This window comes from Equus quagga, chromosome 1, assembly GCF_021613505.1.
Source record: "Equus quagga isolate Etosha38 chromosome 1, UCLA_HA_Equagga_1.0, whole genome shotgun sequence".
Classification (NCBI taxonomy): domain Eukaryota; kingdom Metazoa; phylum Chordata; class Mammalia; order Perissodactyla; family Equidae; genus Equus; species Equus quagga.
Window position 1 is genome coordinate 100,530,948 of NC_060267.1, and position 19,200 is coordinate 100,550,147.

General features: G+C 53.7%; 1 protein-coding gene across 2 annotated transcripts in view; it reads right to left on the reverse strand.

Annotated features, from left to right (window-relative positions):
- Window positions 1–19,200, reverse strand: part of EFCC1 (EF-hand and coiled-coil domain containing 1) — a 39,585-nt gene that overhangs the window by 7,824 nt on the left and 12,561 nt on the right. For both annotated transcript variants that reach the window (XM_046680586.1, XM_046680576.1), the window contains exon 3: window positions 1,102–1,259. In XM_046680586.1, coding sequence (XP_046536542.1) covers window positions 1,102–1,259 — 158 coding nt within the window. The remainder of the gene's footprint in view (window positions 1–1,101; window positions 1,260–19,200) is intronic.

Here is a 19,200-nt window from a genome sequence, read left to right on the forward strand (position 1 = left end):
TGTGCATGTGCATACGCGTCTCTGTGTACACACATGTGTGCGTGCTTATGTACATGTATGTGTGCATGCGTGCATGTGCATGTGTACACGCGTCTCTGTGTACACACGTGTGCGTGCTTGTGTACATGCATGTACATGTATGTGCATGTGCATGCGTGCATGTATGTGCATGTGCACACGCGTCTCTGTATACACACATGTATGCGTGCTTGTGTACATGCATGTACATGTATGTGTATGTGTGTGCATGCGTGCGTGTATGTGCATGTGCATACGCGTCTCTGTATACACACATGTATGCGTGCTTGTGTACATGCATGTACATGTATGTGTATGTGTGTGCATGTGCGTGTATGTGCATGTGCATACGCGTCTCTGTGTGCACACACATGTGTGCGTGCTTGTGTACATGCATGTGCATGTATGTGTGTATGTGTGTGCATGCGTGCGTGTATGTGCATACGCGTCTCTGTGTGTACACACATGTGTGTGTGCTTGTGTACATGCATGTACATGTATATGTATATGTGTGTGTGCACGCACACATGGGTGTGTGGTGTCATTACTGTCACAGGTATTAACATGGTCCTGGTGCCCGAGGCAGCAGCAGGCGAGGGGTTCTGGGTGGGAGTGATGGCTCCCAGCTTCCCCTGCCCACGAGCCGGGGGAGCCCTGGGGCACCGGCTCAGCCCACTTTTCTCTCCTTTCCTGCTGACTCCGCACTCACCAGGCTTAGGCTTTTAAGATGATGGGCCTCTTTGTGGTTTTCTTGCGGGGTGACCATCCAGCCCCCACTTACACCCTCTGATGACGTGGAGCTTATTCCACCCCAGCTTGCTGGGCACCCAGCTCACCTCTGCACGGCACAGACGGGAGACAGGCTCTCCCTGCACCGAGTGGGACCTGCCTCCCTGTGTTCTCAGGCCCACAGAGAAGGGCCCCTGTGGGCCCGGAAAGCCCGGCCACAGCAGGTAGGGGGCATGGGGCTCTGTCTGAAAACTGGACGGCAGCATCAGTGCAGCCAGGACCCTGTGAGCAGGGCAGGGGTCCAGCTGGACGGACTGTGAGCCTGTTAGCCAGCGTGAGCATGCAGGGACCAACCTTCGTCCAGGGCTCTGCTCTCGGAGCTGCCTTCTGACTGCCAGGCTCCCTCTGGAGGGGCGTCTGAGCCTCTGGTCCCACAGTCCTCAGGTTCACTGCTCTTGGCTTCTGGCTCTGGGCTGGCTCGTGGTGAGGCTGGGAGCTGGGTGCCCTCTGACCTGGGGGCAGGGGCAAAACACATGTGTTAGAGGGAGAAGAGGACCTGGCCAACGTCCTGCAGGGGAGCGTGGGATGCAGGCCCGCCCTGTTCCGCCTGGATCCTGCACAGGTAAGCTGTCTATGGTATACCTGAAGGGGACTCTGGGTTATCTCTGTGTCTGACCCTACCGGCTCCCTATCCAGTGGCCAGCATGGTGGAGTCAGCCTTCCACGATCCAGGGCAAGTGCTGGATGCTCGTCCCCCAGCTGCCCTTGAAGCTGAGGCACAGACACGTAACCCAATTTTAGTCAATAGGACCAAAGGCAAAAGCTGAGGAGCCTCTGAAACAGATTTTCATCCCTTATGAAAAAAGGCCAGGGCTGGCCCCGTGGCCAAGTGGTTAAAGTTCCATGTGCTCCGTTTCAGCTGCTTGGGTTCATGGGTTCAGATCCCAGGCGTGGACCTACTCCACTCATCAGCCACGCTGTGGAGGCATCCCACGTACAAAGTACAGGAAGACTGGCACAGATGTTAGCTCAGGGCTAATATTCCTAGAGCAAAAAAAAAGGAAGATCGGCAATGGATGTTAGCTCAGGGTGAATCTTCCTCACCAAAAAAAAAAAAAAGAAAAAAGGTCAGAAAAGGAAATGCCCTTACTTCTTGCCTTTGGATATTGTCATGTGAAGAAATGGTGTTTGGAGCTGCAGTAGCCATCTTGTGACCATGAGGAAATGATTGAGAGAATTATAGAGTAGTTGAACAAGAGCCCTAACATCTTTTAGCTGCTGAGTTATCTACTCTGGAGCCACTTGCCTCTGGACTTATTATGGGTAAGATTAAAAAAAAGTCTTCAGGGCCAGCCCTGTGGCCGAGTGGTTAAGTTCACGTGCTCTGCTTCAGCGGCCCAGGGTTTCACCGGTTCAGATCCTGGGCGCAGACATGGCACCACTCATCAGGCCATGCTGAGGCGGCATCCCACATGCCACAACTAGAGGGACATACAGCTAGAATATACAACTATGGACTGGGGGGCTTTGGGGAGAAGAAAAACAAAAAAGAGGAAGATTGGCAACAAATGTTAGCTCAGGGCCAATCTTAAAAAAAATGTCTTCATTTTTTCAGTTACTTTTTTTATTGCTGAGGAAGATTCACCCTGAGCTAACATTTGTTGCCAATCTTCCTCTTTTTTTGCATATGTGAGCTGCCGCCATAGCATGGCCACTGACAGACAGGTGGTGTAGGGCCGCACCCGGGAACCACACCCAGGCCACCACAGCAGAGTGAGCCGAACTTAACCTCTGGGGCACCAGGGCTGCCCTCTCTCGGTTACTTTTAATTACATGTTCTATTCCTCGTCCCTGAAAGCTTTTAAATGAATCATCTCTCCTCTTCGGGCTTGGAGAACCTACTTCATCATTATCAATCAGGTTCCTCACTTTTTGAATATTCATTTTCCATGTCCCTGCAGTTACAAGGTCAGGGAAAAAAGAAAACAGTCTATCATAATATGAAAATACTGACTCGTGAACCGGCCCCTTACTAAACTAGTTCTCAGTGCCCCCCCACCCTTTTACACCAACAGCTGTCCCTCACTCGTCTCTTCAGCATCTGCTGTTATTGATCTCTCCCTGTTTGTCAGACGTGACCCAAGACAGACAGACTGCAAGGTGAACCTGCACATCTTGACAAAGGGGAGCTTCTGTGATGTCGATGAAGGGGATACTGGAGAGCTGCGTGCATCCCAGGCGGAACCAGTGATGTGGGGGCGCGGCAGAGCTGGACCAGTTTACAAGTGAAGAGAAAATCACCAGGATGAGGAGCGGCCGGAGCACCAAAGAGGCTCACAGGACTGGGAAGAGCCCTGAGGAAAACTAAGGAAAGTCTCAAATACTTTTGCAGAAGGGACCCTCCTCATGATTAAGCTAGAAAAATAAAAAAGCATAAAGTTAAGGATGCACCATTGTGTTCTGACATAGTTTTGTTGGAGAAAATATTCCAAAAGGAATAATAAACCCTGAATCATCCTATGTATACAAATTAGTGCACTGTATTTCAGTCATGAAGATTACTTTTTATTTCTTTTTTTTTGAGGAAGACTGGCCCTGAGCTAACATCCGTGCCCATCTTCCTCTACTTTATATGTGGGACGCCTACCACAGCATGGCTTGCCAAGCGCTGTGTAAGTCTGCACCCGGGATCTGAACTGGTGAACCCTGGGCCGCTGAAGTGGAACATGTGAACTTACCTGCTGCACTCCCGGGCCGGCCCCCGAAGACTATTTTTTTAAATGAATGAAAAATTAAACATAGAATTACCATATGATCCAGCAACCCCACTTCTGGGCACACACCCGAAAGAACTGAAAGCAGGGACTCAAGCAGATACGTGCACACCCATGTTCACGGCAACACCGTTCACAGTAGCCGAAAGGTGGAAGCAGCCCAGGCGTCCATCGGCAGACGGACAGAGAGACAAAGTGGGTCAGTTCATGCAACGCAGCATCGTCAAGCCCCAAAACAGAAGTTCTGACACATACCACATGGATGAGCTTTGAAGACATCATGCTACGTGAAATAAGCCAGTCACAAAAGGACAAATGCTGTCTGATCCCACTCATGAGCAGTCAGATCCACAGAGACGGAAGGTGGAATGGGGGTGCCAGGGGCTGAGGACGGGGTGGGGAGTTGGTGTTTCATGGGGACAGAGCTGCAGTTTGGGAAGATGAAAGAGTTCTGGAGATGGATGGTGGCGATGGCTGCGCACAATGTGAGTGTACTCAATGCCGCTGAAGTGAACACTTAAAAGTGGTTAAAATGGTAAATTTCATGTTATGTATGAATTTTACCATAATTTTTTTAAAAAGAAAGAATAGTTGAAAATATCACCTGGTTTTATCAAATAAATAGAACAATAAACTCACTTTAATACATTTTGGGTTTATTTTTCAAGTTAAAGTCTCAGTCAAACCTTGCAAACACACATGCCACTCTCTTTGGTCCCATTTTACGTGGATCCACTTTAGTGGCTTTCTCAGGACCAAACATCGTTGGAAAACGAGGACCGTTGTACTCAGTTCAGGAGTCGCTATGTGGAGTCACCCGCCAGTTCCCGGACCCGCACAGATCCACTGTAAGGGGAGAAGCCACACAGCACCCAGGAGGGCCAGACAGGGATGAAGTGAGGTCCTTGGTTCTGAACCCAGTGCTGCCAACAGGGAGCTGGCAGTGGGTCATGGGCCCATCTTGCAGGGGGCCACTGCCGGGGTTCTCATGGTCAGCCTGTGGAAGCAGGCAGAGGAGCTGGGAAACCACCCGCTGGCAGCAGTTCCGCGGGCCATGGGCATGTCCATCCGTGAGACACAGCAGCGGCTGCAGTGTGACTGGGACACCAGGAGGAGGCACCGCGGAGAGGCCAAGCCGGGGGGGGGGGGGGGGGGGCGGGGGGGGGGGGGGGGGGGGCGCCCAGGGTTGGTCCGGTGGACTCAGCATCCAGAGGACTGTCTGCTGAGCCAAACAAGAAGGGATCTGCGGGGCTGGCTGCACTCGAGGCTTGGGGTGGAGCATCAGCCATCTGTGGCCGTGCAGCACCCGCTCCCCTGGGTGACAGCTCCAGCTATCTCGCCTGCTCACCCTCTCCCACTGCAGGCGGCTCGCCTGCTCAGAGGAGGATGTGGCACGCGGCCCCTGCCCAGGCTGACCACCACAACCCCACCCCTGGTACCGTGGTTGCTCCAGGGCTGCACAGGCAGCCAGTGAGACACAAGGCGCTGTCTGCTGGCATTTCCGCCAAACTGAAGCTTTTTCTCCGCTTGCCAACCCACTTGCTCCCTGCCTGATGAGGTGTGAGGATGACGTTGGGAGCTGTGATTGCCATTTGTGACTCTCAGGGGACAGGCTGGAGATGCTGGGGGCTACAGGTAGAGCCTAAAGATGACGGGCAATAGAAACTGGCTCCTTATTAACATTATCCGAATTGCTGGATCAGGCTCTGCCTGAAGCCAGGGCTAACTAAATGTTTGCGTCTTATGAGCCAATAAGTTTGACTGATAAAGTCTTGAATTCAAGCTCCCCCAGTGCAAGCCGAGAATGAGGATGTGGCTTGGCAGCAGTCAATGTGAAAACCCCCAGGGGGGGATTTTTGTTTCAGTGTGAAACTGTGTGACTAGAACTTAGGCCATATTAGTCAAGGTCTAACTGGGGAGGTGACTGTCCCTCTCTACTCCAGAGGTTCAGATCACAGCCTGAAGAAGAGAAAGCACAGGGGTATAAGGTTATTGTCTCCAAGAATCAAGGGTGGTGGTGAGTAGCCTCTTATATGGCCTCAGAGGGCAGTGTGTGGCCAGGATGGGGGGGGGGGTGGGGAGCAAAAATGAGAGTTGGAGAGTCAAAAGGAGGCAGTTTTAGCTCACTTTGAGGAAACACTTTCTCACAAGGACTGCTGACCAAGAATGGAAAGGGCTGCCTTACAGGTAGTGAGCTTCCTGGCAGAAGAGGTATGCAAGCAGGTAAGGGACTTTAATGGGTGGAAGTTGGAACAGAGTTGAACTAGACAATATCTAAGTCTTCCCAAAATGAAAAGTTTCTTCTTTTTTCCTCTAAATTATTTAAGGGCTTCAACAAGTAAAATGAGATGGAGGAAGAGCCTTTATTTAAGTTTCCTGGCACAGAGTGGCCTGGGCAGGCTGGATTTCTACCCTCCCTACTCCCCAAGGCATCAACAACAAGGAGAACTCCATTCTCCAGAGGGCTTCCTAGGTGCCAGGCCCTGCTCTCAGCGCCTTTGACGTTTTCCTCACCACAGCCCCACAGCGGAGCACAGAGAGCTGGAGGAACCTGCTCAAGCCACACTGCTCGGAAATGGAGGAGCTGGGATTTCAACCCAGGCCGCTCGAGGCCGCTCCTGCATGGCCCTGCCAGGCGGCGGGAGGGGAGCCGGAAGGCAGGCTGTGGAATGCCCCAGCCCAGCTGCTGTGCATGTCAGGTGCCTAGAGGTCACCTGCAAGGAGGCCGGGCAGAGGGGCTGCCCAGAGCAGGGTTTGGAGAGCGGGATAGATGAGGATGCAGGGTGGAATTTTCCCAGAAGCAAAACGTGGCTGCAGAGAAAGCGCGCTTCCCCAGGGAGTCCGGGGGTGCTGCTCCCATCCAGGAACTGTGTTGACCCGCCTGTCACTGCGCCTCTCTGCTGCATCGGTCTGCAGGGCCACTGGCACAACCACACAGATGTGCTGCGTAGCTCCACCTTAAAACAAACAAAATGCCCCTCCCGGCCTGCGGCCCCGCTACCAGCCCTTCCTGTCCACTCGACAGCAGAACGTGCCGCAAGAGCCGCCTCCACTACACGGCCACTGCAGTCCGCGTGGCACCCACCACTGCCACGCTGCCGGTCCAAGGCCGTCCCTCAGCGCCCGGGCCCCTGGCCTCGGAGAAAGCGCTGGCCACTCCATTACTGCCCACCCCCCCACCCCCCAAACTTCCTTCCAAGGCCTCCAGGAGACGGCTCAGCCCGCCCTGGCACTCCTCCTAGTCTGCGTTGCCTTTCCTCCTCCTCAACCCGGCCCCGAAGTGCTGGTATGCCCTCCATCTGAGGCCCTCTCCCTTTGGGTCCTCTCACTCTGGAAGGGGCTCAGTCAGTGTGTGTCTTTCAGTGCCAACAACTGCCAAAGTCACCTCCAGCCCTGGCCTCTCAGCTCCCCCAGCTTCACGGCGGCCTTGGTGTCTCCACCTGGATGTCCCACAGGCCTCCCAGATGCCTCCCAGCATCCTTGTCTTCTTCCATCGGCTCCCCCTGCCTCCCCCAGTGGAAAGTGCCATCTCCCACTCGGCCAGAGTGGCCATTGGGTCTGGCCACCTGGAAGTCATATGCGAGGGCTCAGAGTCGGCCCCGGCGCTCAGTTCCAGCCCAGAGCCCAGCCCGGGCGCTGCAGCGAGAATGCCTGGCAAAGAGCCACCGTGCACCTGCTCTTTTCTGGCACCTTCTATGCGGGGGGGCGAGGCGGCGGGAGGGAGGAGGAGGGAAGGAGCGAAGCCCCTGCCCGCAGCAGACCTTTGGGAGGAGAGTGAGCGACCCATTGCTCTTTAGGGCCATGCCCAGTGGACTCAGGGTCAGACCGCCACACAGACAAGGAGGGTGCTGGGTCTGCAGAGCAGGGAAGGCATCCTGGAGGAGGCAGGACTTGTGGCCGAGCAGAATGAAAGAGGCTTGGGTGGAGGAACATGCAGCAGGCATGTTTGGGGACAGATGGGGGCAGCAGGGCCAGCGTGGAGAACTCACAGAGCAGACAGGAATGGGCTGGAAAAGGTGGGAGACAGGCGGGACAGGCCCCGACTGGGCATCCTACTCTGGGCTGGGCCTTACGTGTGCTCTTTTGGAAAATGTTCATCCCCGGAACTTAGGAGGTTGATGTCTCTCAGAGTAATCACAGAGGTCGTTGGGGCAGAGCAGGAATCTGGCCCTGGGTCGCCTGACCTGGTCCTGTGGTCCCACTTCCTGTTCCTTGGGGCTGTGGAAAGTCTCGCCCTTATTTATCCCAGAGCTGGTGGAAGCCAGTGGAGATCTGCATGTGTCAGGTTGAACCATGTGGAATTGCTGATTTTTACTGCTGCTGATGTGCGAAAGGCAATTTAAAATGGTTCGATCTAATAGGACACGTTTGCACAATGTTTCTTGATTGACTAGCAGCAAATCTGTCACTGTAGCAGTGGGTATCCTGGTTTGTGAAAGGGTTTGTTAGAATTTTCTGGGCCTAGAAGTCTGACCGCCATTGTGTCCTGGGACTGGACCACATGGCCCAGTGGTTTAACTAGGGTTTCCCATAAGAATGGGTTCCCTGGGTTGCCTCTGGGGAGGAGACAGAACAGTGTCGGGACAGGGCAGAGAGTCAGTGGTGGCCTCACTGGGTGGACGGAGCGCTGTGGCCCCTCCTGACCTGCAGGCCCAGCATCCTTGAAACTCCAGCCCCAAGGTCACCGAGCTGGCCCTGCAACACGTTACATTTCCACCCTCCGCTCCCACCTCCAGGCCATCAGCAGTTGCTATCATGGCCATTTTCTGGAAGACAGGTCTGACCCTGCTCCGAAGCCTTCTGTGGCTTCGCATGACCAAGCAGAAAAGTCCAGATGCTCTGGTATTCAGTCTCTCCACAAGGCAGTCTCTGAAGTTATGAAGCAAAGACCCTCAGGAAGAAAGAACATAAGTTGTTCAGGAGGGTCCCATGGGTGGGGAGAAGCCCCTTGCCCCCTTCCTGCCTCCAGTTCTGCCCTCCAGTCTCCACTCTACTCTGGCCACTGAAGGGAGCAGAGGCTCAGCGTGGAGCCTGTCTGTCTTCCTTCAAACTGCTTCAGTGGCTCCCTATGGCCCACAGAATGAGCTCCAATGTCCTTAACACAACACTGAGGAGCCTCCAAGATCCGACCCAGCCAGTCCTCCAGCCTCATCGCTGGTGAAGAGCCCCGGGCGTGACACAGCCGGACCCACTAAACTCCGCCCTCAGGGCCTTTGCACATGATAACTACAGCCAACAGCTATATGGCCTTCCTCTGTGCCAGACACTGCTCCGAGTGCTTTTATGCAAACAAACCCATCCGCTCCTCCCAGTAACCCTAAGAAGGAGTCATTCCCATTACCTCCATTTTACAGATGAGGAAACTAAGGTACAGAGAGCTGGAGTAACTTGCCCAAGACCACAAAGATTCCTCCGCCTGCAGGGTGCACCCTTACCCCAGCCAGTTCTGCCCGGCAAATCCTCCTGGCCTTCCCTCCTCGTTTCCCGATGCAAAAGTGACTTCCTGTCAGAATTCAACCTCTCCCTCACCTGGACTCCCAGAGCGCATGTGGTCTCATGTGGCCTGTTGTGCTGTGTCTCCCTCACCAGACTGGGATTTCCTTGAGGGCATTCAACACAGGGACAGCGCGGCCCAGGAAAGATTTGCTGAGTGAATGAATGAGGGAATGAATGAATGGCACAATTGGCAGCAGTTCAGGCGAGGAAAAGGAAGGTTAGGTCCGGCTGGAATGAGCCCCGAGCCTGGGTGGGCATCCCAGGTTCCTCCCATCACCTGCTCTTGGATTGTTCCAGAAAGGACAGAGAGGAGAGCACTGGCTTTGGAGCCACCAGACCCGGGTCGAGTCCCAGCCCTCACTTCCTGGTTCCTGTGGGCTTTTCCCTGTGGAATGGGGCTAATGGCCGGCCACTGCCCAGAGGGGGCCCTCGAGGTGAGAGATGATGTGGACTTTCCCAAACGGCAGACATTGCTGGTCACGAGTCCTACTGTTTACTAATCCAGATTCCCTTTGGTACAAACATTATCACGTACAGTGAAAAGCCAGTATCTCTTGCCTTAAATAGAAAGTATCCAGAAAAATACATAAAATGACGATGTAACAAGGATAGTCAAGTCTACCTAAGTCTCGTTTTCCGTCTGCCTCCGAATCCAGGCTGTTCTCTCTCTATTATAAAGGAGGGTGGCACTGTTAGGCGGTATGAGAGTTTACTTGTTCCAAACCACGACCCGAGACGACCGGGACTGAAGAGGCTTGGCGAAGGGCCCACGTCCACCCCCTGCCACACCTCTGGGCCACTTTCCTTTAGGCCCTGGAGGGACCGGGTTGGGGGGCTTCTGTGACCTGCAGAGAACCTGTCACTCAGCAGGCACTGGGGAGGCGCCTCCCTCCCAGCTCCAGGCAGTTCTGTGGAAAGGTGGGGCCCGCGGCTGCCCACTGTCCTCTCTTACCCTCTCTTCTGGACAGGCCTGAGTCCTCGTGGGCGGCTGGGCGTTCCCCCCAGCTGGCCACATCTGCACACCGCCTGCAGCCCCAGGGGAACCTCTGATGTCTTCCTCCGCTGGAGGCCAGTGGCCACATCTGGCCCCCAGCCCAGCGGCTTACACAATCTGATGAGGGCCAGATGTTGCTCCTCCCTTCCTCCGGTCCCGCCAGCTCCTGGCTCCTGCCTCAAGGTCGTCAAAGGACAGATCCCTCCCTCACTCTGGGACACAAAGAGAAGGGTCCCCGGAGCGGCCAAATCCGGGTTCCACCCACAGGACCATGGCTGTGCGGTGTGACCCTCCACAACCTCCTCTGCCTCTCTGAGCCTCCATCTCAGCCCACTACTCAATTGTCAGGAAACACCGATAGGCCCTGGGGTCCCGTGAAGATGAAACGAAATGACACGGTGCTTCTAAATGCATGCTGCTCCTGCCTCCACTGGTGCTCCAGGCGGTTTTAGGTGGCACTCAGATGAACAGGGTGTGTGTGTTTTAAACAGTTAAGCATTTATTTTAACATGTACTAAAAACAATGAGCACAACAAACCATTTTAGTTTTACATTTATGACTGTGATATAACTCCCTTTTAAATAAATTTCTCTAAGTAAAAAGAATGAGGTGATTTAAGGGAAAATATTCATTGAATAATAAATATAAAATAGGTGCTCTGCAGATATGGCAAAAAATGACATGGATCCTTGGAGGGAGTCTGAAGTTTGGCCAGTGCTTGGACTCCCACACAGCAAGCTCTGGGCACTGAGAGCCGAGCTCTTCTCCCATCCCGCAGCTGCTCATTCTGCCCCCAGAGCAGAGGACGCCCACTCTAATATACTGACACCCTTTTTTATTAATGGATTTTTTTTTTTTTGAGGAAGATTAGCCCTGAGCTAACTTCTGCTGCCAATCCTCCTCTTTTTGCTGAGGAAGACTGGCCCTGAGCTAACATCTGTTCCCATCTTCCTCTACTTTATATGTGGGACGCCCACCACAGCATGGCGTGCCAAGCGGTGCCATGTCCGCACCTGGGATCCGAACCGGCGAACCCCGGGCCACCGAAGTGGAATGTGTGCACTTAACTGCTGTGCCACTGGGCTGGCCCCTATTAATGGATATTTTAGAATGTTTCTGTGCTACTCCAAATGAGATGAATAAATAATATATCCTACCTTTACATATACTTTGAAAAAATTAATGTAATGCTCTAACAGTTGTTTAAAGGAGAAAGATGTTTGATAATATACATTTCAATATGTAAATACTCAGACATAGTGAAGTTTTTAGATGCTTAAACCTACTTATAATGGGTAAGTTTTAATTTAAGAGAGGTAAGGTAATATTCAATTGAATGTTGTTGACACTCTTTCCCTATATTTGAAATTTTGAAACAAGAGCTAAGAAAATATATTCAGATAGAGAGATGGATGGATAGATGAATGGATGGATGGATAGCTGGACGGATGGATGGATGGATAGATACACAGACAGAGACTCACTGGGACACAGCATAATGGATACCAGTAGACAAAGGCATTCCTTCCCAGCTGGTTAAACACCACAAGTGTTGTCGCTATCTGTGATGTGGTTCTGAAATGACAAGCAACTCCTGGAAAATTCCAAACAAAAAATAATATAACCTTTCCTCATCCCACACAGCATTGCATTCTTGGAAAATTCTTTGTACATTAAAACTGTTCAAAAAAATTGTGTTTATATGTAAAGCAGAGTTCGATTCTAGTCTCAGATAATTACGGTGAAAGCAAGTTTTTCAGAGAGCGCACGTCCAGCAGGACATCTGGCAGTTGTGTGGGTGCAGGGCGATTCTGCGTGCACAGGACCTGCCTGGAGGCTGGTATCCCCGGCAGACCCCCCAAGCGTCAGGAATCCTGTCCCCTTAGTCACTGAGACAAACGCTCCCTCCCCCACAACTTCCAGAATGTCTCTGAGGGAAATACTTGTCCCGTGAAGATGCCCCGGCTCCAGGCCGCCTAACTGTGGGACTCGTGGATTTGGACTCAGAGGGTGCCAGGTCAGCCAAGCGGCCCCCACCCACGTCCCCAGGGAAGGGTGGTGTCCAGGGTCCCCATTTGCCAGGGTCTGGCTGGCCTGCAACCATCCTGCCCCCTCTCCATGTGGCCTCTGGGTTCACACGGCCACACAGGATGGGGGACCTGGCTTACTCCTGGGCCGCCTCTCAAGAGAGGGTGCCTTCATCAAGTCCCTTCACCTTCCTGAGACTCAGCTTCCCTGTCTCTGAAATGGGAGTAAGGCACCCCAGCTCCTGGAACGAGAGGGGTTAAAGGAGGGCCCTATGTGCCCGGCACTGGCACTCAACAAGTGTTAGCTCCCATCCTCTGTTCACAGCGTCCTCCTTGTCCACCTTTCCTTCTCTAGTCTCTTCTTTTTTTTCCCTCAAAAACCTCAAATAAATGCTTGAGTTTCAGTAGCGGTAGTCTGACAGTTTCTTAATCTGACCTGTGCTTGTCTAATATGGCAGCCACTAACCACAGGTGGCTACTTACATTTAAATTAATTAAAATTAAATAAAACTGAAAATCTAGTTCCTCAGCAGTACTAGCCATCCACGTGCTCAGCAGCTGCCTGTGGCTTGTGGCTACCATCCCGGGTAGCGCGGATGCAGACCTCTTCCATCATCACAGCGAGTCCTATTGGACCGTGCTGGCCCAAAGGTTATGTTAAAAGCTAAACAGTACACAGTCATTTTTCCTGGAACTATAATTCTCACTTGAAACCTACCAGTTCAATTCACTATTACATTCATGCAGTGACAGGCCTGCTTAGCCTGCGATTATCTGAACTAGAGCTTGACTCTTGTATGTATCAACACAAAACAGACCACAAGCGAGGCTCCTGCCAGAGTCCCAGGACCCCACAGGAGGCATCTGCCTGGAGATCAGACACTAGGATGCACGCTGATGAGGGATGCGACTGGCCTTCGACATCCACACGAATGACGAGCGCCACCCCGCGTTACACAGAGAAGACGCAGGTGGGCTCCCATCTACACCACCTGAAAGCGTGGACTCAGGGTGGATTCGAGACTAAATCTGAAGGGCAGAATTAAAACAGAAGAACATACAGGGGAAAAGCTTCCTGACCTAGTGGCAGGAGGCAGCTCAAATAAAAATTGAAAAGCAAAAATCATAAGTCCAAAAAGATTTGGTGAGTTTGATTACGTCAAAGAACACACTGGAGCCGGCTGCTTCCCCATGCCCAGTTACGTCCAGGTCTGCTCTGACCCAGCAACTCCCCCCGGGGCGTGTGCTCTGGGGAAGTTCTCGCCTCAGCCTGCAGGGGGCATGAGAAGATGCTCATCAGCGTCATCGGGGAGGCACAGGCAGCCTGGGGCCGCCTCTGGGCGTGGGCGCCGCCAGGAGGGGAAGCAGCGTGCAGATGTGCACACAGCAAAGGCACCTGAACACACCGCACTGAGTGAAGCCTGCCAGTGGCCGAGTGGGACACACAATACAGCACAATTTACATAAACAGAAAGGAGACACAAACACACACTGTGCAAGAGCACACACCAACAAGGAGACACACAGAGGTCACACGAAAATGGGTGCCTAGAGGGCAGGGAGGGGAATGGGGCGGGGAAGTCGAGAAAAGCCATTCCTCCCCACACCCTAACCCAAGCCTCTGGCTCAGCATACCCCAGTATCCGAATGGCAGAATAAACGGCCACCAATGACCCGCAGAGCGGTCGCAGGACATGCCCGTTTAACTCAGGGGTTGGCCAACTTTCTTGTGGAGGGCTGGACGGCAAAGGTTTCAGGTTTTGCAGCCCACATGGTCACCACAGCTACTCCGCTCAGCTGCTACAGTGGGAGAGCAGCCAGGGCTGAGACAGACACAAACGGACACGCTGCGTTCCAATAAAGCTTTATTTATGGACACCAAAGTTTGAATTTCAAGAAATTTTTGTGCTTTAGGAAACAGTATTCTTTTTTGAGTTTTTCCAATCATTTAAAAATGTAAAAATCATAGCTTGCACACTGTACAAAGATAGGCACGGGGCTAGATTTGCCCCATGGTCTGTAGTTTGCTACCCCCGACTTGACTGCTGGCCCCTGCCCCGGTGGACAGAGTTCAGTCCAGGGAAACGCGTTTAATCAGCCTGGGGAACTTCCACTCCACGGCCAGGCAGCACCTTCTGGATTTGCTAAGAGCACAGAATGTCATTAAAGAACAAAGCACCCAGCTGGCTGGAGGTAGAAGGACCCCCTGCATGGCGGGACCCTCCTGAGAGGCGGACAGTGCACCCATCTGGGTGAGCAGAGGAAGAAGGACCCCTGATGGGCGGGACCCTCCTGAGAGGCGGACAGTGCACCCATCTGGGTGAGCAGGGGAAGAAGGACCCCTGAACTTCACCTTTCCTTCTGGCAAAACGTCTGTCTCACCTGCCGGCGCCAGGTTACTGCGGGGGCGGGCAGAGCTTCTAGGAATGACCCTCCAGGTTCCACACACAAGTACTGCAACCTGCGAGGGTGGTGGGACTCATGCCCATGGTGGTTTTATGTCACACGGTACAGCTGACCCTGCGCCGAGACAGCATCCCCTTCTAGTCACATGCATCCCTTTGAAAGCAGAGAACTTTCTCGGCTGGTATAGAAGAGGAAGTCAGGGAGATGGGAAGCGTGAGAAGGACTCCATCCTTGCTGGGTGGGAGATGGATGGGGCCACAGGAATGGAAGGCAGAGGGTGGCCCCTGGCTGAGCACCATCCGGGAAAGCGGGATCTCAGTCCTACAACCACAGGGAACTGGATTCTGCCAACACCTGGATAAGCCTGGAAGCAGATTCTCCCTCTGAGCCTCTGGACCGGCCAAGGACACTTGATTTCAGCCTCGTGAGCGAGAGCCTGAGGAGAGAACCAGCCAAGCCTTGCCTGGACTTCCGGCCTACGGAACATGACATCACACATGGGCGTCATGTGGAGCCACTAAGTTTGTGGTAATTTGTTTTGGTTGCGTAGAAACCGAACACAACTACCCAGTCACATCCTGTCTGTCTTATTGGTACAACCTCAATTATTCCTTTAGGCACTGAGTGGCCACGTGCTTCCAGAGAGGAAATCTGATTGGTCTAAGCTGATCATGGTGATTCTCTCCCTTGACCAAAGATTGGTTTAGGAAGAGGCATGTGATGTGATTCTGGCCAATGAGAGGTGAGGAGAAGTCTGCCAGGAAGATCTCTGGGAACAGGAAAGTCCAAGGAAGAAGTTATTTTTCTGTCTCTGGATGTGGCAGCGATGCCTGAGGCCATGGCAGCTATCTTGAGACCATGAGGAGACTTTGCTGACAGGACAAGCTGACAAGCTGAGGTAGACAGCGTGGGAAGATGAAGAATTGGATCCTTGCAAGGATCACAGAGCTGTGAAGAAACTGCTCTCCCCTGGACCTCGCATGTGGGATCATCCATGTCCTCATGGTTTAGGCCATTCTGAGTTGGGTTTTCTGTTCCTTGCAGCCTCCAGCATTATCACTGACAAACCAGTGACAGCACGGCTTGCTGTGTCCATGAAGTCCTCAGCTCAGTGCCTTATGCCCAACAGGTGCTCAGAATGTTGGCCTCTGTCAGTGCTGCTCCCCTCCTGCCTCAGCCCCTGGGGGAGCAGGGTTCAAGCAGAGGAGCGGGGCCGGGAGGGCATATCCATCCATGTCTGTCAAAAACCACAGCGCTATCTCAACAGATTCAAAGGAAGGAAGCAGCTTCTGTGCCGTGGCCTGCAGGAGGGGAGCCCACAGGCAGGCTGGAGCCCACGGGCAGCCGCGGAGCCTCTTCTATCTTGCAGGGAAGCCTCAGCCTTGCATTAAGGGCTTTCAAGTGATTAGGTCAGGCCCACCCAGGTTCTCCAGGATAATCTCCCTTCCTTAAAATTGACAGATCACAGACTTCAATTCCATCTGCGAAATGCCTTCACAGCAACTGCAGATTAGTGTTTGAACAACCTGGGGCCGTAACCAAGTGATACATCAAGATGACACATCAGAAGACCATCACAGCCCCTGGGCTCAGCTGTTTCTAGAATGGATGGAAAATGTCACTTGCATTTGCTTCTCTCTCTGCTTTGAACCCTCCGAGCCACCCAGTGCCTTGGAGAGCTTCGGGCAGCTGCAGGGCAGACAGGACACCCAGGGCCCAGCTGGCCGCCAAGGAGGGGCTGTCTGGCATGGAGCCTCTGGGTCCTGGAGGCTCACACCCCCCACTTCCTCTGCTGTGGGGCTTTTCCTGAGCAAAGCCTCGCAGGCAGGAAATGGACCTAAGTGTGTGAAAACACCAGAACAACAGGAGGAAGAAGATCTGGGGGGGGGGGGGGGCCAAGGAGGATGAGCTGCAAATAAGTCAGGGCGAGAGGAGTGTGCGGACAGTGCTTGGGGCCTCTGGGCGGGAAGCCCTCCCATCTCTGGTCCCCACCCGAGCAGGGCTGCCCACCTCTACTGGGGGCAGGTGCAAGGGGAGTGTCGGCGCAGACCCGGACCCCCACCCTCCGGGCCCGGTGCAGGCCGTCCCACCGCGGCTGAGTGACCTCCCTGCCCGCCGAGCTGCTGACTTTGTTCCGTAATTCGTCCGACAGATGAGCGATGGAGCCAGCCACTGTGCTGTCCACTGTGTGTCCTCAGCAACACAAAGGTCCTGACCTCACGGAACTCACCTTCCCCTGCGGGAGGCGACCCTTAATGAAGCCGTCACAAACATAATTTAAGGACAGAAAAGGCCAGGGGCTGTGACAGACCACAGAGGAGCAGACCGGATGGGGGCCGGGGCTTCTCTGCAGACCTGAGATGTGGCCGTATGGCGGTGAATTAGTCAGGAGCAGGCTGGGGGTAGGCAGGGACCTGTGCCGAGGGCCCTATGGGGGAGGGATGGGCAGGTTCAAGGAGGAACACAAGGGTCAGTGTGGCTGCAGAGGGTGCACAGTGGGCGGAGCGGGGGCTGGGGGCCAGACCACTGCGGGCTGCGACAGTGAGGGCAAGGGGGCCAGCGTTTGTTCCCAGGGTGATGGGGAGGTACAAGGGTGGATGTGGGCGTTGAAAAGACCCCCCTGGCCACTGTGTGGTCAGTGGATTGGAGAAGAGTGAGGGGAACCAGTCCTGTCCAAGAGTGGCGCTGGCACTGGGCCGGGGGTGGGGGCAGCTGGAGGGGAGCAGGCGGCTCAGCAGGGCTCACTGTGGGTGGATGGGGGTGTCCTGGGCTCTCTTCCCGCCCCTCGTTGGCCCATCCTCATGGGGTCAGTTTCCAGCCCGCCCCTTCTCTCCAGGGAAACGCAGACAAGCCCACTTTGTCCGTGTCTGCGTCTCAGCGCTGGCTTCACCCTTTCCCCACAGCGCACAAGTCATTGCTTCCTTCTCATCACTCAGGTCTCAACTCAAACGGCGCCTCCTCAGAGGAGCTTCCTGTCACGGCTGAGCCGTGTCCCCAAGTTCACATGCTGTAGTCCTAACCCCGGAACCTCAGGATGCGACCTTATTTGGAGATGGGGTCTTTACAGAGGCGATCAGGCGCAAATCGACTCTGATGGGTCCCTATGAGGAGAGGCGACCAGGACACAGAGACTCACAGAGGGAGGACCCTGTGAGGGCAGGCAGAGGTGGCGTCACGAGCCCAGGAGGGGCCTCTGAGGGAACTGAGCCCACCGACACGATGCTCATGGACTGCAGCCTTCAGGACGGTGAGACAATAAGCATCTGTGGTGGAGCCGCCCAGGTGGTGGCCTCTGTCTCGGGCCTGGGCTGACCCCTGTGCTGCCCGCGTGCACAGCAGGCGGCGCCTACACCCCACCCTCCCTGTTCATCCCTTTCATTGTCACCTGTTGGTCGACTGTCTCTCCCTCAGGCCATCAGTCCCACAAGGGCAGGGAGTTGGTCTTATTCACGGGTGTCTCCCTCAAACCCAGGGCAGCACGGGCACTCTCTGGGCACTCAACAAAATTAGGACGCATAAAGGAAAGGCAGTGGTTATCCCTGTCAGAAAATCATGAAGAGGCCAAGTGAAGGATCTCTGTTCCCGCCTTCCTGGGTTGCCGACTTCGGGCGGCTCCCAGCTTCTCCAGGCGCCTCAGCCTCTCAGGAGGCTTCCGAGCAGGCGAGGGAGGCCTCAGCCATTCCGACAGCCCCTGCACCTGCCCGGCCAGGAAGAAACACCTGCCTTTCTTGGGCCGGGCCCTCTGCTGGGCTTGGTGGCAACAGGGACAGAAAAGAGGGGCGCTGGGCGCCATCACTGCCCACAGCGGCTCCCAGTCCAGGGGGACTGCTATGCATTGGACAACCCACCTCTCCCCTTCTCTTAGTCCATGTGACCCGGGTCTGGTCAATCAGAGTAGCAGTGATTGGTCCAGAGTAGTCACATGACCTCACCTGGTCAATTAGCATATTTGCATCCCTGGTACCAGTGACTGGTTCAAGGATGGGGGCGAATCATGTCAGGATAATCAGAGTTAACCTAAGGGCTTCGTTGGAACTACTGGGAAAGAAAAGCTCTGTCTGTCGAGGGTGACTGAGAGGACAGGTGCCAGGCCTGGTGATGCTGGCAGCTATCTTGCTACATAATATGAACTTCCTTCACCCAAAGAAATAATGCATGAATGCTGCCCGCAAGTGGGAAGGCTCCCCACAGGTGAGGGCCACCCGATGACAATGACATTTACTGAGTGCTGAGTATGTGCCAGGCACAATTCAAAGCGCTTTTTCTAAGTCATCTCATTTAATTCATTCCCTAAGACATAGGCACTAAAACTAACCCCATTTTCCAGATATATGAAGAATGTCTGAAAGGGGAGCCATCTAGAAGAAAGTAGAGATAAGAGAAAGAGAGAGATTTCAGGTGTCATTACTTGAGCTCCTGGATCTAGCCATGCCTGAAGCCATACACTCTTGAGATTTTTAGTTGATAAATAAATAAATACCCCACATTTTTTTTTTGGCTTAAAGCAGTTTGAGTTGGTTTCAGTGATTAGTAACAAAAATATCCAATATAATATGAACTTCCTTCACCCAAAGAAAGCACACATTTATTTCTCACCATTTCCCCTTTGATTGTCTATATCCAAAGTTGTTGCATTAGAACAACATGGAGACCACAGTGCCCACTCCCTTGCGTCCTCCAGGTTCCCTGGCTCGGGTCTACAGAAGCTGTCTATACCACCCAAAACCCGAGGCCAGCACGTTAGGATCCCGGTTC